This window comes from Xenopus tropicalis, chromosome 7 (assembly GCF_000004195.4).
Source record: "Xenopus tropicalis strain Nigerian chromosome 7, UCB_Xtro_10.0, whole genome shotgun sequence".
NCBI classification, from domain to species: Eukaryota; Metazoa; Chordata; class Amphibia; order Anura; family Pipidae; genus Xenopus; species Xenopus tropicalis.
In genome coordinates, this window is record NC_030683.2 from 13,701,704 (window position 1) to 13,728,634 (window position 26,931).

General features: G+C 43.8%; 1 protein-coding gene across 2 annotated transcripts in view; it reads left to right on the forward strand.

The window, feature by feature from the left end:
- The window catches only part of prkg1 (protein kinase cGMP-dependent 1), a 467,630-nt gene that overhangs the window by 355,497 nt on the left and 85,202 nt on the right, over positions 1-26,931 (forward strand). For both annotated transcript variants that reach the window (XM_004915798.4, XM_002935428.5), the window contains exons 6-7: positions 15,758-15,835; positions 17,197-17,291. In XM_004915798.4, the coding sequence (XP_004915855.1) occupies positions 15,758-15,835; positions 17,197-17,291 (173 nt within the window). The remainder of the gene's footprint in view (positions 1-15,757; positions 15,836-17,196; positions 17,292-26,931) is intronic.

The window sequence follows — 26,931 nt, forward strand, 5'->3', positions numbered from 1 at the left end:
TTGTTAAAGAGTTTAGTTCTCCTGTAAGTGCCATGAAATCTCGACCCCACAGTGCCGGCATAGATCAAATAGCTGACCTGCTCGCTCTGAGAGGATTAGAATAGCACACGTCTCTCTTTACTTTTGTTTTCATGTTAAAAATGAAAACAATTGATTCCCGGAGCAGCAGTGTAAGCTCCGACAAGCCGGCCGGGCTCCCTTTCTGTCTGTCTGGGGGCAGTCAGGGGTAGGGCTTCCCAATGACTTGTGTGACAAACATCAAAAGCTGACTGCTGGCACGGAAACAGTTAAAACCGCATAAATCTGTTTTACTGTTTTTTAAGGCAATGGGTGAGAGAAAAGATGGAAAAACAGAACAGTGCTGTAACATCTAAGAGGCTCCCATTCTCTTCCTACGTGTCTGTATGTGTGTTTGTGTCTGTGTGGCTGTATGTGTGTGTGTATGTATCTGTGTGTGTCTGTATGTGTCTGTGTCTGTGTGTCTGTATGTGTGTGTTTGTGTACGTATCTGTGTGTGTGTCTGTATGTGTGTGTTTGTGTCTGTGTGTCTGTGTATGTATCTGTGTGTGTGTCTGTATGTGTGTGTTTGTGTCTGTGTCTGTGTGTCTGTGTATGTATCTGTGTGTGTGTGTCTGTATGTTTGTGTCTGTGTGTGTGTTCGTCTGTGTATGTATCTGTGTGTCTGTGTGTATGTGTGTTTGTATGTGTCTGTATGTGTCTGTTTGCGTGTGTATGTGTCTGTGTGCGTGTGTCTGTATGTGTATGTGTCTGTGTGCGTGTGTCTGTGTGTGTTTGTGTCTGTGCGTCTGTGTATGTATCTGTGTGTCTGTGTGTATGTGTGTGTGTGTCTCTGTGTCTGTGTGTATGTGTGCGTGTGTCTGTGTGTATGTGTCTGTGTGCGTGTGTCTGTGTGTGTGTGTCTGTGTATGTATCTGTGTGTGTGTCCGTATGTTTGTGTGTGTGCGTCTGTATCTGTGTGTATGTGTGTGTGTGTGTCTCTGTGTCTGTGTGTATGTATGTGTCTGTGTGTGTATGTGTCTGTGTGTGTGTCTCTGTGTGTTTGTGTCTGTGTGTGTGCGTCTGTGTATGTATCTGTGTGTTTGTGTGTGTGTGTGTGCGTCTGTGTATGTATCTGTGTATCTGTGTCTGTGTGTGTGCGTCTGTGTATGTATCTGTGTGTATGTGTGTGTGTGTGTGTCTCTGTGTCTGTGTGTTTGTATGTGTCTGTGTGCATGTGTCTGTGTGTTTGTATGTGTCTGTATGTGTCTGTGTGCGTGTGTCTGTGTGTATATGTCTGTGTGCGTGTGTCTGTGTGTATGTGTCTGTGTGCATGTGTCTGTGTGTATATGTCTGTGTGCGTGTGTCTGTGTGTATGTGTCTGTGTGCGTGTGTCTGTGTGTATATGTCTGTGTGCGTGTGTCTGTGTGTATATGTCTGTGTGCGTGTGTCTGTGTGTATGTGTCTGTGTGCGTGTGTCTGTGTGTATGTGTCTGTGTGCGTGTGTCTGTGTGTGTGTGTCTGTGTGCGTGTGTCTGTGTGCGTGTGTCTGTGTGCGTGTGTCTGTGTGTATGTGTCTGTGTGCGTGTGTCTGTGTGCATGTGTCTGTGTGCGTGTGTCTGTGTGCGTGTGTCTGTGTGCGTGTGTCTGTGTGCATGTGTCTGTGTGCGTGTGTCTGTGTGCGTGTGTCTGTGTGCGTGTGTCTGTGTGTATGTGTCTGTGTGCGTGTGTCTGTGTGTATGTGTCTGTGTGTGTGTCTGTGTGTATATGTCTGTGTGCGTGTGTCTGTGTGTATGTGTCTGTGTGCGTGTGTCTGTGTGTATGTGTCTGTGTGCGTGTGTCTGTGTGTATGTGTCTGTGTGCGTGTGTCTGTGTGCATGTGTCTGTGTGCGTGTGTCTGTGTGCGTGTGTCTGTGTGCGTGTGTCTGTGTGCATGTGTCTGTGTGCGTGTGTCTGTGTGCGTGTGTCTGTGTGCGTGTGTCTGTGTGTATGTGTCTGTGTGCGTGTGTCTGTGTGTATGTGTCTGTGTGTGTGTCTGTGTGTATGTGTCTGTGTGCATGTGTCTGTGTCTGTCTGTGTGCGTGTGTCTATGTGTCTGTGTGTGTGTCTCTGTATGTGTCTGTCTGTGTTGCGTGTGTCTGTGTGCGTGTGTCTGCGTCTATGTGTCTGTGTGTGTGTGTCTGTATGTGTCTGTCTGTGTTGCGTGTGTCTGTGTGTATGTGTCTGTGTGTGTGCGTGTGTCTGTGTGTATGTATGTGTCTGTGTGTGTCTCTGTCTGTGTGTATGTGACACACTCAGGGCTAATTATCTGTGTTTATGAGGATGACTAATGTATAATTAATAAACCAGCTGCACATGGGCCCCAGGGTTATATAAAACAAAGGCAGAGATTCCATGGATGAAAATCCAAAGTTAGAGACACTATTATTATCTGTAACAATGACTGTATATTAAGACATCAATTAGTATTGTACTGGCCATAGCCTGAGTGCAATGGGCTTCTACCTGCCAGTGGCAAGTGTTTGTATATGTAGAATCAGATTTTATATTGTTTCAGGCCTGCCTATGGAACATAACCTGGGGATGATGATTGGGTCAGTTTCATATATAATCTAATGCCCCAAAACACATGATAGCAGTATGACTATAGTGTCAGTTCCATGTATAATACCCCAGAACACACAGCAGGATAAATACAGTGCCAATTCCATGTATAATACCCCAGAACACACAGCAGGATAAATACAGTGCCAATTCCATGTATAATACCCCAGAACCCACAGCAGGATAAATACAGTGCCAATTCCATGTATAATACCCCAGAACCCACAGCAGGATAAATACAGTGCCAATTCCATGTATAATACCCCAGAACCCACAGCAGGATAAATACAGTGCCAATTCCATGTATAATACCCCAGAACCCACAGCAGGATAAATACAGTGCCAATTCCATGTATAATACCCCAGAACCCACAGCAGGATAAATACAGTGCCAATTCCATGTATAATACCCCAGAACCCACAGCAGGATAAATACAGTGCCAATTCCATGTATAATACCCCAGAACCCACAGCAGGATAAATACAGTGCCAAGTCCATGTATAATACCCCAGAACCCACAGCGGGCTAAATACAGTGCCAATTCCATGTATAATGCCCCAGAACACACAGCAGGATAAATACAGTGCCAATTCCATGTATAATACCCCAGAACCCACAGCAGGATAAATACAGTGCCAATTCCATGTATAATACCCCAGAACCCACAGCAGGATAAATACAGTGCCAATTCCATGTATAATACCCCAGAACCCACAGCAGGATAAATACAGTGCCAATTCCATGTATAATACCCCAGAACACACAGCAGGATAAATATAGTGCCAATTCCATGTATAATACTCCAGAACCCACAGCAGGATAAATACAGTGCCAATTCCATGTATAATACCCCAGAACACACAGCAGGATAAATACAGTGCCAATTCCATGTATAATACCCCAGAACCCACAGCAGGATAAATACAGTGCCAATTCCATGTATAATACCCCAGAACCCACAGCAGGATAAATACAGTGCCAATTCCATGTATAATACCCCAGAACACACAGCAGGATAAATACAGTGCCAATTCCATGTATAATACCCCAGAACACACAGCAGGATAAATAGTGCCAATTCCATGTATAATACCCCAGAACACATAACAAAATAAATACAGTGCCAATTGCGTGAACTTCAAAGTGAAATGGATCCAGTTGCACTGATGATGGGATATTAATTCTGCTGCTCTGTGTCAAAATGGCACATTGGTACCACTAAGAATAACGCTACTTTATGCGAGTCGCCGTGTCAAACACTGCACAATTAAATACAGCACTTTGGAGCCCTAAACGGTTTCTCCTGTGCGTTCCTTATACAAAGCTATTTCTTCCCTAGCTCAGATATCCCTTGCACATTCCTATTACAGCCCTGAAAGGCTTCTAACTGCCACCTCTGTGCCGGGGGTTCAGAGTGCTACAATTGCTGGGAGATTTCTATATGGCCGATGATAGGCTTTATTTCCATTCTGAGAGCTCCGCTATGTCAGTAGCAGCGCTGCGCTGGGAGCTGACATCTTTACACACTGGTGCTATCATCAGGTGATGGAGTTCACACAGTTCATACTGCCGGTTTCTGTATCGCGCAGAGAACTGAGGGGGCTTTTAATATATTTTCTTATCATCCTCTGCGCACCTGAAGGTCAGGGCACATGTTTACATATTGCAGCTTGACCCTTGTGCTCTGCTGGGAAATAACACATAATATTGCATATCCTGGGGAATGGGGAAGAAACATTTGTGGATATTGGCTGAGAACAGCGCCATCTACTGGTTATGCAACGGTGGTGCAGTTGCTAGAAACACTGTGATTGCTCTTATGGGGACATATGGGGAGTTTGCCTTTAAAATCTTGGACCATAGGGTGATTCATTCCATTCAAGCCAGGGAAGTATCTCCAAGGAGTTTCTATACCTACCCCCCCGTGGTTGGGTTCCCTCAGGGTTCTCCATTTTCCTCTCACATTCCAAATACATGCTGGCAGGTTCATTGGCTCCTGATTAGCGATGAGCGAATCTGTCCCTTTTCGCTGTGCCGATAAATTTGCGGAAGGGAGAAAAAATTAGCAAATTTTTGCAGCTGTTTTGCCATTGCCAGATTCCACGCCTGCCAAAAATTCGCTCTTCACTTCTCCTGATACCATATTCACTCTTGAGGGCCAGTGCCGGGGGGGGGGGGGGGGAGCCCCCACTGCCCACACATACCCCTGCCCCTCCCTGTGAGCGTGCATATCGAATACTTACTGTATATACTCGAGTATAAGCCGATCCGAATATAAGCCGAGGTACCTAATTTTACCTAAGAAAACTGGAAAAACTTATTGACTCGAGTATAAGCCTAGGGTGGGAAATGCAGCAGCTACTGCTAAGTTTCAATCAAAATAAATACCAATAAAACTACATTAAATAAGGCATCAGTGGGGCATAGGTTTTTAAATATTTATTTCAAAGAAAAACAGTAAACTAGCTCTGTAAGTGGAGAACAAACAAAAACTTCATGGTATCAACAATGATACCTTAAGAGTACTACCCCTTAGCTCACACAGCAACCAAGCTAAAACACAAAGAGTTAAAATCCTTCAAAACTATATATATAGATTATATAGAATATAAATTGCAATGTCTAGTGCAGAATGGGACAGGTGAGGATGGTAGGTGAAGATGAATTTGGGAGCGGACCAGGGAACTGGAGGGTCTGGTTGCGGGTGGCCTAATTTGCACACAAAGGACAGAGGGTGCTAGTTTGGAGGGACCCATGGCACCCAACTCGAGTATAAGCCGAGGGTGACTTTTTCAGCACATTTTGGGTTCTGAAAAACTAGGCTTATACTTGAGTATATACAGTAACTAGGTGCAATCATAGGAGCACCGGCCATAGATCGGATCTGGGTCAGTGGAGCCTACAAGGGTTTTTTATAAGTGTCCCACCGCCCAATCTGACCGTGGCCATGGCACATCATGACGTCACTTCCATCAGTGCCATTTTGATTGGGCCCTGCTTAAATTGTAAGCTCCACTGGGGCAGGGGCTGATGGGAAAGATAGATAATTTCTGTACAGGGCTGGATAATAATTGGCCATTACTGTTACAGGGCTGCTGTACCAATTCCCTAGTTGCTCTGCAATCGTCCCTCTGTAGCTGAGTCACAGGAGTCACGCAGATACATTCCCCATAATTTGAGCTTTGCAATATTTATCCGTCTCTGCCTTTTGATCATCCATCATCGGAGGATGGAGACATCCTGAGTCGGTAACTTCAAACAGATCTGCCCCCCCCCGCCTTCCCGCGACACCCCAGTTAAATATAAATGTTATCATTAAATGACGGCTCCTTTTATGGATCCAACTTTGCACTGTCTCTCGCTGTAGCCCCGGCATCTGTATCCTTAATTAGGGGAGGAGGGATATCGGTGCTATGGCTGCACTTCTATAGCAAAATACTGTATAGAGGAGCAGCTCCTTTATTAGCAATGCTTGATTGGACTCAGAGGATCAAATCAAATATGATATCCTTTTTATTTTGTATCTGCACCAATTATAGGAAGCGCTTGAGTAAATGAGGGAAATAAAGTAGAATGGAAGCGGGGGGTTCTGCACAGGTTGCATTGCTGAATCAAAGGGGCTTCTGAACCAAAACCAAAAAGAGCCCCACGCAACACAGAAACCCCTAATATACCTATCGCTGTAATCTGTTCCTTCAAAAAGTAGGAATAAATACCATTTTTATATGCTGAAAACTGCAAAACTGTTCTTCTCTTTGAAATTCTGGCAGGGGAGGAGGGACTAAAACACTGATGTTAACATTTTTGTGTGCAGAGGATTGTGGGATTGGGAGGAGGCAGGCTGAAGGCAGGCTGAGGACAGGCGACTACTGTTTATTTTATTTGAGTCACAAAGTAGCCAGCCAGATCAGCAGGGGAACAGGGGGTGGGGCTTAGGGAACAGGGGGTGGGGCTTACGGAACTGTTCCAAACCAGATTATTACATTAGAAATCATGAAAAGGCTGCATATTTTTTAACTGATGTATACTGCAAAAAGCTCAAGTTTATATAATATAATAGAAAATAAAAACCAAATACGTTTATATAATATTGAAAAAACAAATTAATAAAACATATATATATATATAGTATATAGTAGATATATATACTGTAAATATGATAGAATTGCCTTTGAAAATATGATTCACAGCTAAAATAATATTTTCCTCCAGCTGAAGGTTCTGGTGTATATTTTGGGTCTGGGCTCCGTTACCTAATACCTGGCGAGCCCAGAACGGCAGGCATTTCTATCCCTTTAGATCCTCTGCTGTGAATGCAATCCTTATGTTCTTATGAGATTAACGAGACACAAACTGGAGACCCGGCCGGGGCAAAGACAAATATTTTAGGGAGGAAACTCACCTCACTTACTGACTCAGCGGGACATCTGGCGCTAAAGCGCCGCTTATTACAAAGCTTAACTGTCGCCCGGGGAACTCACGGTTCAAAGGGGCTGCTGTGTGTTCCAGATGCTGAGAGGGGTTTATGGGAAGTTCATAATATGATATCTACGCAGACAGCTCTCATATGGGATTAGAATGACCCATTCTAAGCAACTTTTCAATTGGTCTTCATTATTTATAGTTTTTGAATAACTAACTCTTTGCAGCTTTCAAATAGGGGGTCACTGACCCCGGCAGCCAAAACAACTATTGCCCTGTGAGGCTACAATGTTATCGTTATTGTTACTTTGTATTACTTATTTTTCTATTCAAGTCCTCTCCTATTCATATATCAGTCTTTCATTCAAACCACTCCCTGGTTGCCAAGGTAATTTAGATCCTAGCAACCAATAAGCTGCTGGAACGCCAAACTGCAGAGCTGCTGAACAAAAACGAAAATAATTTAAAAACTACAAGTAATAGAAAATGAAGACCAATTGCAAATTGTCTCAGAATATTACTCTCTACATCATATTAAACGTTAACTCAAAGGTGAACAACTGAATGCTTGCCTTGGTTAATCACAGTGTGTGGATTGGTACAGAAATGGGGTGCAAAAAAAGTGAAAAAGCTCAAAATGCAATGTATTTGCCCCCATTAAATGTGCGTTTGGGAGGGACAGGGGTCAGGAAGCAAATAGGTGATCCCTGGTATATCCCTAGCTTGTTTGCCATTAAGAACACCCAAACCAGATAGTGCTAGGTCTCCCTGTATTATGGCAAAATGTATTATTATGTATTATGGCAAAACGGGGCGGAGAGACCAGTGTTTTCTCCATTTAATACAATGCTACATGTGTTTGGCTTTGCTGAATTCATAAGGGGAGTATGGAGGCATCCCCATGCCCACCCCACTATCTGCCCCCTAACTTGTGTATTATTCAGACAGAGCCTTGCACTTACCCCCTGGCTTATGGGGACCTCTGGCACCATACTCTGCCATTTAAATCCGGCACTAGATGAAAAGCATAGCGAGACCCCTGGAGCCAAGTTCTTTTAGGATGAGCACTATGGCGAGCGCTGTTTTGCCCCTAGTACTATAAAAGTTGCGTCCTGGGTCTGAGCTAGTGACCCTATTAAATATATATCTACCTTTAGCCAACAGCGATGTGCTCTGCAGCCTGTGCTTGTGCGTCTGAACAGGACAGACAGGGGGCAGGAGGGTACTAGGACCTAGGATTTCCTCCTGTCTGGTATTTGATTATCTGGTAAATCACCAGTACAGGTATAGGACCCGTTGTGTAGAATGCTCGGGACCAAGGGTATTCCGGATAAGGGGTCTTTTCCGTTCTGCCCCCAATAAGGGGTAATTATATCTTAGTTTGGATCAAGTACAGGTACTGTTTTATTATTACAGAGAAAAGGGAATCATTTAACCATTAAATAAACCCAATAGGGCTGTTCTGCCCCAATAAGGGGTAATTATATCTTATTTGGGATCAAGTACAGGTACTGTTTTATTATTACAGAGAAAAGGGAATCATTTAACCATGAAATAAACCCAATAGGGCTGTTCTGCCCCAATAAGGGGTAATTATATCTTATTTGGGATCAAGTACAGGTACTGTTTTATTATTACAGAGAAAAGGGAATCATTTAACCATGAAATAAACCCAATAGGACTGTTCTGCCCCCAATAAGGGGTAATTATATCTTGGTTGGGATCAAGTACAGGTACTGTTTTATTATTACAGAGAAAAGGGAATCATTTAACCATGAAATAAACCCAATAGGACTGTTCTGCCCCCAATAAGGGGTAATTATATCTTAGTTGGATCAATTACAAGGTACTGTTTTATTACTACAAAGGAAATCAGTTATAAAATTCTGAATTATTTGATTAAAATGGTCTATGGGAGACAGGCTTTCTGTAATTCGGAGCTTTCTGGATAATGGGTTTCCGGATAAGAGATCCCATACCTGTACTACTAATTTACTGATAAATTTACCAATAAATCCGTAATGGCCTATAAATTCCTCCTTTCCCTGAGCCTCTCTGATGCGGATCACCCTTTAACCATGGGACCACCTATAACCCCACCCAGTCCACCCATTTTCCCTGCCCATTTCCCCAACCCTTACACCAGGGATCCCCAACCTTTCTTACTCATGAGCCACAGTCAAACATAAAAAGACTTGGGGAGCAACACAAGCACCATAAAAGTTCATGGAGGAGCCAAGTAAGGGCTGTGATTGGCTATTAGGGGCCTCTATGCACCCTATCAGCTTACAGGGGCTTTATTTGGTAGGAAATCTTGTTTTCATTAACCAAAACTTGCCCCCAAGTCAGGAATTTTAAAAATAATTACCTGGTTTAGGCCCACTGGGAGCAACATCCAAGGGGTTGGGGAGCAACATGTTGCCCCCGAGCCACTGGTTGGGGTTCACTGCCTTACACATAGTCCCGCCCCAAATGCTGTCATGTCCCAGCCCCCCAACCCGAAGGCCGTTATTAGTGACAAAAAAAGCTGGCAACTCTATTAACCTATTCCTTTCCACTCAAGATTTAATTTATATACTCATTCTCAAAGTGGGCAAATCATTTGGTAAATGACCCCTCTATGGCTCTCCCACATGGGGACTGGTATGAAACTGCTCAACACTGACACCTAGGGGCAGCTTCATTTTTGGGTTCATATTTTTTTGTGTAAATTGTGGCAAAGGCAAATTGTTCCAAAACACGAACTTGAAATTTGTTTGGGGGGGGGGGGGAAGTCGAGACAGAACATTAACAACTTGCCCACATTGCTTCCAGCCGACTCATCCGGATGAAAGATGTGAAAGAGGAAAATATTTAAGATACAGTATCACAGCTATTTGTTCTCTGCTTTGCAATTTGTACTTGGCTCTGCTGGTGTTTTGCTTGGACGGCGACCAAACCCCAAACTTGCGTTTAACTTGTGTGACCGGCCGTGCAAACGTCAGGAAAATAAATATGTTTGGGCCCGATGTTTATTGGGAGCGAGGGAATGAGATTGAATGGCCAAACCTTCCTGCGTTCCCCAGATCTGAGCGAATAAATGTTATTTCTCGTACGCGCCGCACATCTAATAGAGTGACATGTTTATGGGAGGCCTCCGTCCCTCAGGAGGTGAAGCGCTCAGGGAAGGTGCAGTCAGGGGGTTTATTGCTTTCTGGAATTATCCGACATGGAAGTGTCTGTTACAGAGCAAATTTCATCAAATATATTATATAATAATAAGTTCAGGTCAGAAAGAGCTTTCATTTACTCTCCTTGTGTTCCCATTGCCTTAAGGAAAGGGATTACATTGCTCATTAGAGGTTTCTTTAGTGTTTCCTTTATCTCTCTCTGTACAGGCTATGAACAAACTTAGAGGGCTGTTCCTGCTGAATTGTGCTTAGTACAGGGGAATCCCTATGTGCCATAGTTTTATGGTATCTCTCTGTACAGGCTATGAGCAAACTTAGGGGGCTGTTCCTGCTGAATTGTGCTTAGTACAGGGGAATCCCTATGCTGCCATAGTTTTATGGTATCTCTCTGTACAGGCTATGAGCAAACTTAGGGGGCTGTTCCTGCTGAATTGTGCTTAGTACAGGGGAATCCCTATGCTGCCATAGTTTTATGGTATCTCTCTGTACAGGCTATGAGCAAACTTAGGGGGCTGTTCCTGCTGAATTGTGCTTAGTACAGGGGAATCCCTATGCTGCCATAGTTTTATGGTATCTCTCTGTACAGGCTATGAACAAACTTAGGGGGCTGTTCCTGCTGAATTGTGTTTAGTACAGGGGAATCCCTATGCTGCCATAGTTTTATGGTATCTCTCTGTACAGGCTATGGGCAAACTTAGGGGGCTGTTCCTGCTGAATTGTGCTTAGTACAGGGGAATCCCTATGCTGCCATAGTTTTATGGTATCTCCAGGGCCGGATTTGTAACACAGGAGCCCCAAGGCCGCCCGTCACCCGCCGCCCCCCCCCCCCCGCACGCATGCGTGAATGGCGTGTGCGCACCCCCTCTCCCCCCGCGCATGCACCCCCTCTCATGATCGCGCATGCGCCGGTCTTTACAATCGCATACGGAGCAGTGGGGGAGAGGTTCCCATTGCTCCATATGCGAAAAAAACTTTAATGTTTTGGTGCGGCAGGGCGGCATGCCGCCCCCCCCAATTTGTGCCGCCCTAGGCCTGGGCCTTTGGGCCCTCCCTACAAATCCGGGCCTGGGTATCTCTCTGTACAGGCTATGAGCAAACTTAGGGGGCTGTTCCTGCTGAATTGTGCTTAGTACAGGGGAATCCCTATGTGCCATAGTTTTATGGTATCTCTCTGTACAGGCTATGAGCAAATTTAGGGGGCTGTTCCTGCTGAATTGTGCTTAGTACAGGGGAATCCCTATGTGCCATAGTTTTATGGTATCTCTCTGTACAGGCTATGAGCAAACTTAGGGGGCTGTTCCTGCTGAATTGTGCTTAGTACAGGGGAATCCCTATGCTGCCATAGTTTTAAGGTATCTCTCAGACAGATGAACAAACCTTTTTAAAATTAGCTTACCGTCCAGCTGTGGGGACGGCACCAAAAGGGACAATCCAATGAGTGCTGTGTAGGCAAGGTGCAGGTTTTTGCACACTCTTTGGAACATAATTACCTGTGCCTAAGGGCACCACCTATGGCAGTTAGCACCCTGCCCTCCTTTTAATAAATGAGCTCTAATACTTTTTGTGAAGTTGAACTATCACTGTAACGCTGCCCTGACAATTCTTAGATGAAATGTGAAATCCTTTATCTCCAACATAGAACTCTGTATATTTATGACGCTCTACTGAGCACAGAAGGCAGAGCGCAGAGTATTATGTTTGTATTCCAGAATACAGAGAATGAAGCCCCTCTGTGCCGCGCATATAAAGCAAATAAAACTATAAGGTTCCTAGTCCATGCCCAGCGGGTGCCCTGATCCCGTGGCAGTGCCCGTGGCTGGCAGCCGCTCTTATGGATTCCACCCCACATCTACTTACTGTGCTTATTTCAGCATTTGCCCGGGAGATATCAGCATAAATTCTGCCACAAAATCACTTTTCTTTCTCTGATTTGGTTGTGGAAGGGGAGAAAAGTGCTCAGAATTTCCTTGGAGCACAGAGATCTATAAACTATAAACTTCATTTATATCATTCTGCTTGTAAATTCCCTCTCCAAGTCTCTCTCTAAGTCGTTTCTCAGATAATGGTACATATATATATTTTTACATCTGGTATTATATACATTATATACAGTATTATATACACAGTGAGGGCCGGCAATTGCTTTGATTTATATTATATATATAAATTGCCTTAAATATGCAGTAGAGATTAAAGCTTCATGTTTGCAGAGAACATTCTTTTATATATATATATATATATATATATATATATATATGTATTTATTTATATAAATATGTAATAATAAAACAGTACCTGTACTTGATCCCAACTAAGATATAATTACCCCTTATTGGGGGCAGAACAGCCCTATTGGGTTTATTTCATGGTTAAATGATTCCCTTTTCTCTGTAATAATAAAACAGTACCTGTACTTGATCCCAACTAAGATATAATTACCCCTTATTGGGGGCAGAACAGCCCTATTGGGTTTATTTCATGGTTAAATGATTCCCTTTTCTCTGTAATAATAAAACAGTACCTGTACTTGATCCCAACTAAGATATAATTACCCCTTATTGGGGCAGAACAGCCCTATTGGGTTTATTTAATGGTTAAATGATTCCCTTTTCTCTGTAATAATAAAACAGTACCTGTACTTGATCCCAACTAAGATTTAATTACCCCTTATTGGGGGCAGAACAGCCCTATTGGGTTTATTTCATGGTTAAATGATTCCCTTTTCTCTGTAATAATAAAACAGTACCTGTACTTGATCCCAACTAAGATATAATTACCCCTTATTGGGGGCAGAACAGCCCTATTGGGTTTATTTAATGGTTAAATGTGCAATCATACAGTTCTGTTGCAGATTGAACATGTAGAAAAAAGGTATATATATATGTATATATATATATTTATATTTACTTTTCTGTTTATCATTCTATTTATCGTCAAGTGCAGTCACAGCCGAGCTTAGGCTTCTCGGAACGGAGTAAACAGATCAATTGTGTCAACCAGCAAAAACATGCGCTCAATAGCAGCGATAACCGTAAAATGAGGCCATTAATGGGAAATTAGCAGATTAAGCCCCATGCACCACGGTCTATGGATTTTATGAAGGGTTTGACCTATTGAAAGCTGAGTAGTTAATGTGCTGGAAAGGACTGCGGGTGTCTGTGGCAGGGAAAAGGTTAATGCAGTCTTCAATTTTTATTTGTTATAGTTTTGAGTCATTTGCCTTTCTCTTCTGCCTCTTTCCAGCTTTCAAATGGGGGTCACTGACCCAGGCAGCCAAAAACTATTGCTCTGTGAGGCTACAGTTGTATTGTTATGAATACTTTCTGTTACGTATCTTCCTATTTAGGCCCTGCTTTGTTTATATTCCTGTCTCTCTTTCAATCCACTGCCTGGTTGCTAGGTTAAATTGGACTCTAGCAACCAGTTTGCTGCTGAAATTCCAAACTGGAGAGCTGCTAAACAAAAAGCTAAATAACTCAAAACCCCCAAATAATAAACAATAAAAATTGCAAATTGTCTCAGAATATTACTCTCTACCAGGGTCGGACTGGAGGGTGCCGGGCCCACCGGGGCTTCTGCCTCAGGGGCCCCTGCACCCCCCAATGGCCCCCAACACTCTCCGACCTCCTGCCCCGAGCGCTCCTAAAAGAAACTTACCTGTGGCGCGTCTGGGGAGGGAGACGGCAGATTGCGGGAGCGCCCTGGGGGGGATCGGCTATGGGCCGCCGGAGCCCACCAGGTTTTTCCCGGTGCCCCAGCGGCCCAGTCCAACACTGCTCTCTACATCATACTAAAAATTAATTCAAATGTGAACAACCCCGCTAATAGTCCATGGATTCCCCAACCATCGCCCCTCCAGTACTTCCAGTCCCTTGCTCCTCACTGGATCAAGTTGGGGCTGATAGGGTTCTATAAGGCCGTGAGTTGCCCTCCTATGGTGTTACTTTTGTGCTACTGTAGGAGCTCGCACATCCAATATAATCTACTATAGTTCAACTACCAGTGGAAGGCAATAAGTTACTCATGGGCCTTCTACTGATTCAAACAGAGGGTCCCCTTTTTGTTTGGGGGTTTACATGACTTCAGTGTGGGGTTCATGGGGGTCAAAGGCATAACACTTGACCTATTTAGTTGTGCCCAAGTTTATCAGTTCAAAAGTCAACTGTCCACCATGTTAGTATCAAAAATATTAGTCTACCAATGAAAATCCTACTATTGGCAGCCAGCATCTACACCAGGGGTCCCCAAACTTTTTTTTTTACCAGTGAGCCACAGGTCTGTGATTAGCTTTTTGGTAGTCCTTCTGTGGACTGGCAGCTTGTAGGAGGCTCTGTTGGGCAGCAGACTTGGTCTTTATTTCATCAAGAAATTAAAAAATCAGCACCTACTTTGAGGCCAATGGGAGCAACATCCAAGGGGCTTGGTGGCAACATGTTTCCCCTGAGTCACTGGTTGGGGATCACCGGCCTACACTATACCTGCCATAGCAGAGGGGTATCTCCTTCCCCTTCAGCTCTGCCTCTGGATTTACCTACAGTGGGTTGGACTTATATACATATATATACATATTATACAGGGCCCTGTTGGTAGCCCTCCTTCAAACCAAAAATGTTCTCCATCGATAACCCTAGAACCCAAACTAATTACTACAAGAGGTGCATTTCTACATCTGTCTACCAACGGGTTAAAGAAAAATCCTCTCCGAATTTAGCTTTTATTTACTCCCTTTCCCACCCTGAAGGAGAGCTTCGCACTAATGTCTATACTTTGTCTTTAGAATTCAGAAGTTGTGCAGTAAATTGCAGCCGGAACAGATCTTTGCCGTGGGCCCTTAGACTTTGCATTGTGGAGAGTTTTATGGTATTTATCCTGCCTATGCTCAGTCGGCTGATGAATTTGTGTATCCCGTGGCGCGTGCCAAGCCTAGATAGGGGATCACTGGCCTACACTATACTTGCCAGTACTCAGGCACAGCAGAGGGGTATCTCCTTCCCTATCAGCTCTGCCTCTGGATTTACCCACCAGTGTCCTACAGTGGGTTGGACTTCCACCCAGAAACTGCCATATTACATAGGGCCCTGTTGGTAGCCCTCCTTCAAACCAAAAATGTTCTCCATCGATAACCCTAGAACCCAAACTAATTACTACAAGAGTTGCATTTCTACATCTGTCTACCAACGGGTTAAAGAAAAATTGTCTCCGAATTTAGCTTTTTATTTACTCCCTTTCCCACCCTGAAGGAGAGCTTCACACTAATGTCTATACTTTGTCTTTAGAATTCAGAAGTTGTGCAGTAAATTGCAGCCGGAACAGATCTTTGCCGTGGGCCCTTAGACTTTGCGTTGTGGGGAGTTTTATGGTATTTACCCTGCCTAAGCTCAGTCGGCTGATGAATTTGTGTATCCCGTGGCGCGTGCCAAGCCTAGATAGAGTGCAGCGGTTCAGATGTAGCGCATCCCCAAGGTTTCCTGCCAGAGATGCCAGGCTGCCAGTCAAACCATGATAATGAGATCGTTCCAGCTTTCTTTATTCTACTTTTTTCTCTTTTTTTTTCTCTTTACAGACTCACTATGAGAGCGGAGACTACATAATCAGGCAAGGGGCTCGAGGGGACACTTTCTTCATCATCAGCAAAGGGAAGGTAAGTTTCACAATATAAAAATGATAATAACGTACTTGGGGAATGCCGTGCCGATTGTGTTTTCCCTTTAGTGTTTCAATTAAAAGAACAACTACCTTGGGCGAAGGGGAAAATACATGGGTATTTAGAAGTGTAGTTTGGCTACCGGTTATTCTTTGCCCTTGAATACTTGTAACTTGTATATCTATGGCCCCAGTCACCCTAGTAACCAAGTACTGGTTTGAAAGACAGATTTCACAATGAATATGAGAGGATCTAAACAGAAAGATAACTGATTAAAATATTAATTTACAAACTAGTATTGTTGCCATCTGGCTGGTGTTTGACTAGCGTTACTGGCAAATTACTAGCTAGGACCGGAATTGGTGATAAAAATTTACCAGCAATGTACTTGCCTTATAAACCCTTCCCTTGCCTGATGCTCTCCACTGCTGATCACCCTTTATAACCACAGGTAGAGTCGGACTGGGGGATGCAGGGCCCACCGGGGCTGCCCCCCAGGGGCCCTGCAGGTGCCCCCACCTGGTTGTGCCCCCCCCTAACAACACCTCCCCCCGGCAGAACCTCCCTTATCCCCCACCCAAAGTCCTCCCCTAAGCAAGCAAAAGTTGTTTGCGTCTGGGAGGAATGGACAGTTGGGGGAGCGCTGACAAGGGTTGGGTCTCCGCCCCCCGGGGCCCACTAGCTTTGGGGCCCACTAGTGTCGGGGCCCACCGGGTATTTTCCCCAGTCCGACCCTGACCACAGCTCACCCTCTGTTTTACCTATAACCCTGCCCATTTCCTGGCCACATCCATCTTTCCCCCACCCATTTCCCCACCCTTACATCATGGCCCCACCCCCAAAAAGCCATCAGAGCCCACCCCTTAACACAAAGGCCAGTATTATAGACAGTAAAATGTGACAACCCAACGAACTAGTCTCATATTTTTTCTGTTTGTCGTCCATCACTGACCCTATCAGGCATAGAGCGCTTTGTTGTGGTGTTTATTTCTTTTAAAAACCAGGGGTTCTCCTTTGGGGTCTCCATAGAAGTGAAGCTAGCTAAGCTTCATCAAAGAACCATCAAAGAACGGTCTAGAAGGCCAAGAAAAAAGGGCTTAAAATTTTCATGTAGAGGTCGTGTTAACTTCTGAGAAATCAGAAGAAAAGTTCTGAATAATCCAAGGCTTAGCACATAGCTATATATCTGAATGTAGCTGTATGGGTAGGACACGGCATATCTTCAATATTGGGGTATCTGATTTACTGGTCACCCTATGAGCAATGTTATATTCTCTTCCTTGGTAGTAAATCCAGACTAATGTATTTTGTATTGGCATTAACACATTTATATGAACTCTATTCATTTTTCCTCGTAGGTAAATGTCACCCGAGAAGATTCTCCTGGTGAGGATCCAATATTTCTTCGCACTTTAGGGAAGGGTGACTGGTTTGGTGAGAAGGCTCTGCAGGGGTGAGTCCTATCTTTCTCTAAGGTTTATATAATACAGATGTTGAGTTTAATTTGTTTATGATTTCTCACTGGGGCATTCCAGGGACCCTTGCCGCCCTGAGGTGGCCTTTTCCATTGCAGAAAGTACAATTGCCTGGCCCCATGTTCTCCTTCTGATCTGACTGACTGAGAAATGTAACAGTAGTCAATAGGGTTGCCACCTGTCCAGTTTTGACCCACATACCCTGGTTTGGAGATTTACACACCGATCAGCCAATCACCATGTCATAGCCATGATGTCACCTGTCTGCCCCCGCCCCTGTGATATCACTGTCCAACCCTACCCAGCCCCCTGTGATGTTACCACCCACCCCCTGCCAGGAAATGTGGCAACTCTAGTAGTCGAATGTCCTCAGCCTACCAATCCCACAATTCCCTGCATACGTGATATCATTAAGGAAGGAACATCAAACTGCAATGCATTGTGGGATATGTAGTTCCTTCATGCTGTCTGTAAGCTGCGGAGATGTTATTACAATTTGTAACATCTGTGTTTTAGTCCCTCCTCCCCTGCCTGGATTTCAAATGATGTAGAAAAACTGTTTTGCAGCTGGATTTTATTTATTCATACTTTTTGAAGGGATAGTTTATAGTGATATTAGGGTATATTAGGGATTTCTGGGTTGATTGGGGCTCTTTAACACATTTTGAGTTTCCATTTAAGTCCTTTGGATGTTTGATTTTGTTAAAATAGTCACGAGATTGATTGCATAGGGACTGGTTTGGCCACTTTCAGCCATACTGCATATGATACCCCCAGATTCTAGTCATTCTCTATAAATGATAGTATGATCTCTAGGGGGCCGATTTACTAATTCACGAACGGATCGAAAGCGTCCGAATGCATTTTTTTTTGTAATGATCGGTACTTTGCGTTTTTTTTCGTCACCGTCGCGACTTTTTCGTAAATTGTCGCGACTTTTTCGTAGCCGTTACGACTTGCACGAATTGTCGCGATTTTTTCGTAGCCGTCGCAAAAAATTCGGAAAGGTTTGCCCGCCGTTTACTAGCGCTCAATACGAAAAAGTCGCGACAATTCACGAAAAAGTCGCGACGGCGATGGAAAAAATCATTTTTCCCATTCAGGATTCGGATTCGTGGATTAGTAAATCAGCCCCTAGGTGTCTCTTCTGGTCTTACATACCAACACTAGGGGGATTTGCCGCTGAGCAGTAACCCATAAGAACCAATCAGCAATTAGCTTTCATCAGTATATTGCAGGCAAATCTCAGAGTAGGTTCTATGGATTATTGCACAGATAAACAAATGATGCTGTTGTCTATGAAGGTTCTCATTCATCCAGGCCATGATATTCAGTATCTAGTAGAATTAAGTCTAAAACAACTGGACTTTCTTGAAAACGTTTCACCAGTCATCCGAGTGTCTTCTTCAGTTCAAATGATGCTGTTGGTCAGCAGCTCCATGTCATTTTCAGATGGCTAAGTAAACAGACAGATGCTAATTGGTTATCTGTGTGATCTGCCAGTTTGGGAATTAGCCAACCAGGTGCCCCGTGAATAACACCAATGTCTGCTGGTGTTGGCCTCCTTTAGCCTAACACATGTTACTAGGAGTAGAATGCAGAGCACCGAGGCCTCCGTATGTTTCTGACTCCTTATTTATCCTTGGAAAGTACAATGGACTCCGGTGGCAACAGGGTGAAGAGTACTGGGTATTGTTACAAGCCGCCATTATTCTCCGATCAAAGATTTATTTAGCCTCTCGTCTAAAGGCGACTTTCCGTTCCCCTGATATCTTTTGTGAAGGGAACCACGGCACATTCTTTCTCTCATACAAATTAGCCCTATCATTGCTGCCAGTTAGTTTCCTTTCAATTGCTGGAATTTGTTTGTATCGCATTGTGAGTTCTGTCGTTTTTTATATTCCCGGCGCGTTTGAGTTATTTGCCATTTCCATCGCTGTTTGAATGAATCGATAGATCTCTTACGGGAAAACATTATTCAACAGCCTTTTTCTGCAAAGGTGCGGGTAATGTCGGAAATTTAATGGAATAGATGTTGCCTTGAGTATGGGATTTACTTGCTGTTATTGGACACAAAATCAGGAGACTTTCTAGGTATTTTGTTTATAAACAAATGGAACATGGTTGGTTTTATATCTATGCCCTCCCTATCCCACCACATGCAATCTGTAGGATCTACGGATAATGGGGGGGGGTAGGATAGCAAGATCAGTCTAGCAACCCACGGCAATTAATAAGTACTAACTGGTCTACTGCCCTCTCAAGTATATATATGAAAGATAGCAACCAGCCAGAGGAGGAATGCCAGAGGACTGGGCAGGGAGGGCTGTGGACAGAGTCTAGACTGTGACCCTCTAGAACAGCGGTTCTCAACCTGTGGGTCGGGACCCCTTTGGGGGTGGAACGACCCTTTCACAGGGGTCGCCTTAGACCATCAAAAAACACATATTTCCGATGGTCTTAGGAATAGTTTTATGGTTGGGGGTCACCACAACATGAGGAACTGTATTAAAGGAAGGTTGAGAACCATTGCTCTAGAAGGTGACCCTTGAGCTTCAGGCTTGCCCATGCAACACCATCCTAGACCATATACCTAATTCTCTCCACTGATGAAGTCCAACTTTCCCCCTGCCTTGCCTTTCTCTCAAGCAGATTAGATAATAGTGTCCTGCAGTGGGTGTCACCGGAGGGGTCTACTAGAGCATTTTGTTTGGCCCCTTACTTCAAGAAGGCATTGCCACGTGCCAATAGCAACACTTTAAGTTGTTACTAACAGAGTAAATTAACCACATATTTCTATTAGCAATATGCTATATTCCCATGGTGTGCCTTTCCCATAATGGTATATACCAGGGGTGGGCAAACTTTTTGGCTCAGGGGCCACATTGACTTACAGCCGGGCCGGGCCAGCATTACACACAGGGCTGCCAGCAGAAATCATGGGCCTTTCAGCTCCCCCCCAGCATCCTCCAGCTCCACTCCCCAGCATCCTCCAGCTCCCCACCCCAGCATCCTCCCCAACATCCTCCAGCTCCACTCCCCAGCATCCTCCCCAACATCCTCCAGCTCCACTCCCCAGCTTCTTGCAGCTCCCCTCCCAGCATCCTCCAGCTCCTTCCCCAGCATCCTCCAGCTCCATTCCCCAGCTCGCCCAAGCATCCTTCCCAGCATCCTCCCCTCAGCATCTTCCCAGCATCCTCCCCTCAGCGTCTTCCCAGCATCCTCCCCCCACCGTCTTCCCAGCATCATCCCCCCAGCGTCCTTTCCAGCATCCTCCATCACCCCCCCAGGGACCTGCGACTCCCTGCGGCTGCTTCTGTCCCTGTGGCATCCCCCGACTTCTGTCCCCCGGCATCCTTTTATATGGTTGAGCCCCATGCAAACTGACATCACGCGCACTCATGGGGTGCAACCAATCAGGGCCCATATTTCTTTTAAGGTGCCCATGTCCGCAGGCCGGATTAAAAAGCCCAGGTGGCCGGATGTGGCCCGCAGGCCATAGTTTGCCCACCCCTGGTAGATATCCAACATGTCCAAGTAAGCTGCTTATTGATATCCATGGAGTAGAGTGAGCTGGCTCCATTCATATTAGACTAGATTTATGGGAAGAACGATGGTGCAGTAGTTAACCTTGTAGTGCCGGGGTCCTTGGTTTGATTCAAACCAAAATATTATCTGCAAAATGTTTTCTCCTCATGCTTGAATAGGTTTCCTCTATGTTCTTCAGATTTATTTAACCCTCTATATCAGGGTCCCCAAACTTTTTTTTTACATGTGAGCAACATTTAAATATGAAAAAAGTTGAGGAGCAACTCAAGCGTGAAAAAGGTTCCTAGAGGGTGCCCAAACAGGGCTGTGATTGGTTATTTAGTAGCCATTGTGGTCTGGCAGGCTATAGGAGGCTCTGTTTGGCAGTACATTGGTCTTAATGCATCCAAAACTTGTCTCCAGGTCTGCTTTGAGGCCACGAGGAGCTCAAAGGGGTTGGTGAGCACCATGTTGCTCCTGAGGAACTGGTTGGGGATCACTGCTCTATATGTAAAACCTACAGCCTTGGAAAATTGTTCTCTCATTTGCTTTGTCTGCTAGAAACCGAATTAGTGAATCCCAGCTCACTTTTTCAGCCAGTGTACGCCTCTGGCTCGACACCACCATTTAGCCAGTTAATCATAAAATAAACCAAGAGAAGGTTATTACTGCAAACAGCTTAGAGCGAGTCCGGCTTAACAACTAAATGGCTTTTATATTGGATCATTTGTTAGTAGTTTTGTCTAAATTTAAGAAACTCGGTGAGACCTTTATTCTTTTTTTTAAATGACTTGGCTCCCAATAAATGGAAGCAGAAAGTGTGCCAAGAGCGGAAAACAAAAAAAGGGGGGAAAAAGAGCGACACAATAGACATTTGTTGGTAATTTGGGTTGGTTGGCTTGTCGTGGAAATGATTATGCAGATGATTTTACATGATTATAGGGAATAATGACTTCCTTTCCTGCGCAGAGCAATTAAAGGGCTCCGTGAATGAATAATCAAATATGCAAAGTTGGCAGTCGGATTATATTGTGGTTAACTGTGGTTTTCTTTTTAAAAGCAGAAAGTGATTGCTGAACGTTAATCTTTCCCTCGGATGTTTATTAGGTTTAGTAACTTTATTCGTTAATAGACAGGAGGGAACACTGAGGCCACTCGCTAGAATATTGTCTCTTTTATTGTGTTCACTTTCACTATTGTCCCTTCTTTCATCATTTTCTCTTGTGTTCTTTTCTTCTCTAATTCTCAGCTTCTGTCTTCTACTGGGTGGGGCAGAGTTCAGACCTGGGCAGTGTCAAAAACCTCCCCAAAATCTCTTCAGGAGGTCAATGTCTCTGTTATGAAGTTTTGGGCTTTGGGTACCCATCAATTATACTTATTTCTCTTTTCCTTTTCACTCACTTGCTCTCTTTCTCTCTTCTTTCATCATTCCGTTAGCTCCTATGTGTAGCAGGTGTTTTGCAATGAAAAGCTGAACATATTTGTGTCTTATTACAGTTATTTATTACATGAAAACCACTTTTGTATGATTAAAATGACCTCTTATGCCTTCTTCAGGATCACATTAAGTGAGTATGGAAAAACTGGACCAGTTACATATTAAAAAGCCTTCAGATGGGTTTTTTCTTCTGACGTTTTATTTCTAGCTGTCATGGAGACCCTAATGCCCCCCTTAAGGCATCATTGTGTTATTCAGAACTAGCTTTACAGTAGAGCAGGTAGGTCACTTTCCCTGGACCCCAAGTGCCTAAGGGGACAAATAGTAAAACATGTGTAATGTGTAATATGCCCAATAGACACATCCAGTCTTATTCCAGAACAACTGGAAGAGCCTCAAGTTGGACATCCCTAATTGCCTATGACAATAAAGAAGACCTTGGCTTAGTGTTTGCTGTTCCAGCCATAGTTCTAGGCCAGAAAATTAGTGTTCACCCCATATACCACAACAATATGGCTTCACTTGCTCTCTTTCTCTCTTCTTTCATCATTCTGTTAGCTCCTATGTGTAGCAGGTTTTTTGCAAGGAGAAGCAGAACATATTTGTGTCATATTACAGTTATTTATTACGTGAGAACTACTTTTGTATGATTAAAATGACCTCTTATGCCTTCTTCATGATCACATTCAGTTACAGCATAAAAAAAATGGAGCAGTTACATATTAAAAAGCCTTCAGATGGGTTTTTTCTTCTGACTTTTTATTTCTAGCTGTCATAATGCCCCCCTCAAGGCACTATAGTGTTATTCAGAACTAGCTTTACAGTAGAGCAGGTAGGTCACTTGCCCTGGACCTCAAGTACCTAAGGGGACCAATAGTAAAACATGTGTAATGTGTAATATGCCCAATAGACACATCACAGATGTCCAGTCTAATTCCAGAACAACTGGAAGAACCACAAGTTGGACGTCCCTAATTGCCTATGACAATAAAGAAGACCTTGGCTTAGTGTTTGCTGTTCCAGCCATAGTTCTAGGCCAGAAAATTAGTGTTCACCCCACATACCACAACAATATGACTTCCAGTATTAACTAGGATAGGCGAATAGGCAAATTCTGCCCAAATTTTGGAGGTCAACTCCTGTGTTATGAAGTTTTGGGCTTTGGGTACCCATCAATTATACTTATTTCTCTTTTCCTTTTCACTCACTTGCTCTCTTTCTCTCTTCTTTCATCATTCTGTTAGCTCCTATGTGTAGCAGGTTTTTTGCAAGGAGAAGCAGAACATATTTGTGTCATATTACAGTTATTTATTACGTGAGAACCACTTTTGTATGATTAAAATGACCTCTTATGCCTTCTTCATGATCACATTCAGTTACAGCATAAAAAAAATGGAGCAGTTACATATTAAAAAGCCTTCAGATGGGTTTTTTCTTCTGACGTTTTATTTCTAGCTGTTATAATGCCCCCCTCAAGGCATCATTGTGTTATTCAGAACTAGCTTTACAGTAGAGCAGGTAGGTCACTTGCCCTGGACCTCAAGTGCTTAAGGGGACCAATAGTAAAACATGTAATATGCCCAATAGACACATCACAGATGTCCAGTCTAATTCCAGAACAACTGGAAGAACCACAAGTTGGACATCCCTAATTGCCTATGACAATAAAGAAGACCTTGGCTTAGTGTTTGCTGTTCCAGCCATAGTTCTAGGCCAGAAAATTAGTGTTCACCCCACATACCACCACAATATGGCTTCCAGTATTAACGAGGTTAGGCAAAGAGGCAAATTCTGCCCAAATTTTACACTAACTGAACCCCTTACCCACTACTCTGACTCCTTTGTCAAAAACCTCCCCAAAATCTCTTCAGGAGGTCAACGCCTCTGTCATGAAGTTTTGGGCTTTGGGTACCCATCAATGATACTTATTTCTCTTTTCTTTTTTACTCACTTGCTCTCTTTCTCTTTTCTTTCATCGTTCTGTTAGCTCCTATGTGTATCATGTGTTTTGCAAGGAGAAGCAAAACACATTTGTGTCAGTTATTTATTACATAAAAACCACTTTTGTATGATTAAAATGACCTCTTATGCCTTCTTCGTGATCACATTCAGTTACAGAAAAAAAATGGAGCAGTTACATATTAAAAAGCCTTCAGATGGGTTTTTTCTTCTGATGTTTTATTTCTAGCTGTCATAAAGACCCTAATGCCCCCCTCAAGGCATCATTGTGTTATTCAGAACTAGCTTTACAGTAGAGCAGGTAGGTCACTTGCCCTGGACCCCAAGTGCCTATTGTGTATTGTGTAATATGCCCAATAGACACATCAAAGATGTCCAGTCTAATTCCAGAACAACTGGAAGAGCCACAAGTTGGACATCCCTAATTACCAATGACAATAAAGAAGACCTTGGCTTAGTGTTTGCTGTTCCAGCTGTAACCCCTATTTGGCTGTAAAATGGTCCAACCCAGGCTAGTATAGGTATAGAGCATAGGGCACATGCGAGTCAATCTTTCAGGAAGGGCCTTTGCTAGATGGAAGTAACCTGTGGAGCTAGGGGTGTAGTGCAACTACAATCCGCTGTAGCTGTGTGCAGTAAAGATGGACGCCAGAAGGTTCTTGCAGTTTAACAATAGAAATTATTTATTGTCAGAGACAAATAGCAATGCAGGGTTATACTCACAAAGGCACAGATATAGCAGAAACCCTCTGGGGATAGCAAGAGAGGATGCCACCGGTTTATCCCACCTCTTTGGGAAACTGGGCAGGGTAAAGCACCTGTCAGCACGGCACCACTATGGAGGGCAGTCTGGATAGTTGCTCCTCAGGTTGAATACCTTTAGCTTGGATGGGTCCTACAGCCGACTATGGATCAGGGATTTATACTGACCTGTATCCTGCGTCTTAACCGTGGCCCTAAGCTGAGGCAACATTGTCTGTATGGAAGGGATTCTTCCAGCTAACCTCCTGGTTGGAGCCTGAACTGCTCTTGCTAGTTCTCTCTATCTCACTCTCCTAGAGAGTGCTCTTAAGGGTTTCTGCAATTCTAGATAGTCCTCATTCACGGGGTCCCTGTCTCCATCTTCACCAGAGTGAATGTTAACTCTGGGGCAATAAGGCTTTACTGGGGCCTATTCTGATCCCAGGCTCAGTGACCTGTTCCTGAGACACAGAGGCAGCCAAAGAGGAAGCCACTCCTCCTTGCTAAACACTATATTGGAGTGCAAGGGGTGTGGTCAACCAAATAAACCAATAAGGTATAAAGATAAACTGTAACAGTGTAAATCAGGAAGAGGTAGGGTTTAAAGCCATAGGGGAATGTTTAACCCTATGGGTCCCTACACAGCCATAGTTCTAGGCCAGAAAATTAGGCTTCCAGTATTAAGTAGGATAGGCAAATTCTGCCCTAATCTTAAACTGAACCCCTTACCCACTACTCTGGCCCCTGTTTGAGAATCATTCTTTGGTCTTAAGGTGATACACGAGCCTGACTTGGGGCAGTTGGCCATCTGAAACTGCTCTTAGCAAACGCAGGTTTCCTGTGTAAAATGATATTGATTCATTGTTAGATATATTGGCATAATAAAGCTAGATTCCAGCTCTCGTTCCTATCTGGTATTATGATATGATTTGCCTGGGGGCGCCTTCTGCCGCTAATGCTCCGGCTTAACAGAAGCTGGAATCCCGTGTCTGCTCGTACATTTTGATTAAGCAAATCACATCCATGTTTACACCCCATCTGTCTGGGAGATTTGATTGGAATTGTCTCATTCTCCTGTCTGTTAAAGCTGGATTGTGCATTTTGCACGAATTTGTTAATATCTAATAAAATGTAGAGATTGTGTTTTACCATTATTATTATTATTATTATTATTATTAACATTTATTTATAAAGCGCCAACATATCCCGCAGCGCTGTACAATAAGTGGGTTCCATACATTGGACATACAGAGTAACATATAAAGCAATCAATAACCGATACAAGAGGGGAAGAGAGCCCTGCCCAAAAGAGCTTACAATCTACCATCAGGAGAATACAGTGAGTTTATTCCTAAACAAGATCGGCTGCTGTTTATCATTTCATCATAGGAATCCCTAAGAGAAAACAGCTTTTATTACCTCCCACTTACACCACTAATTACATCTTTACATCATTGTCTCTGATCCGTATCCCTTATATCCATGGAAATATTGCTGGGGAACATGAAAATAGATTTGGGGCTCATTTTGGCACCTTTGTTTTTTCCCAACTGGGATGGGAAACCCTGAATTCCAGACGTACCATTGTCTGACCACTGACGTGGATTATTTCGCAGACAGCTGATCATTTCCCGGCCTTTATTTCTATTTATTTGCTTGAGTTCACTCTGTAATGAGGCAGAGCCACAGACATCCTCATAACAATCTGCATTCACCTGTCGCATGCTAATTTTCACCTTTATTTTCAGCGCGTCGCGTGTCTTTTGGCTGCTCATTAAGTGTTTTCATGACTCGTATCTGATGGCTGCCGAGTCGATGCTCCATAAACCTTGAGCATTTGGCCTTTTTTTTATATGTATAGGGAATATTTGATCTGTGTCAGTAATGCCGAGTCAGAAACACAGGAGACTATGGGTGCCCCCCTGTATGAATACAAAGCAGCTCTGATTTCA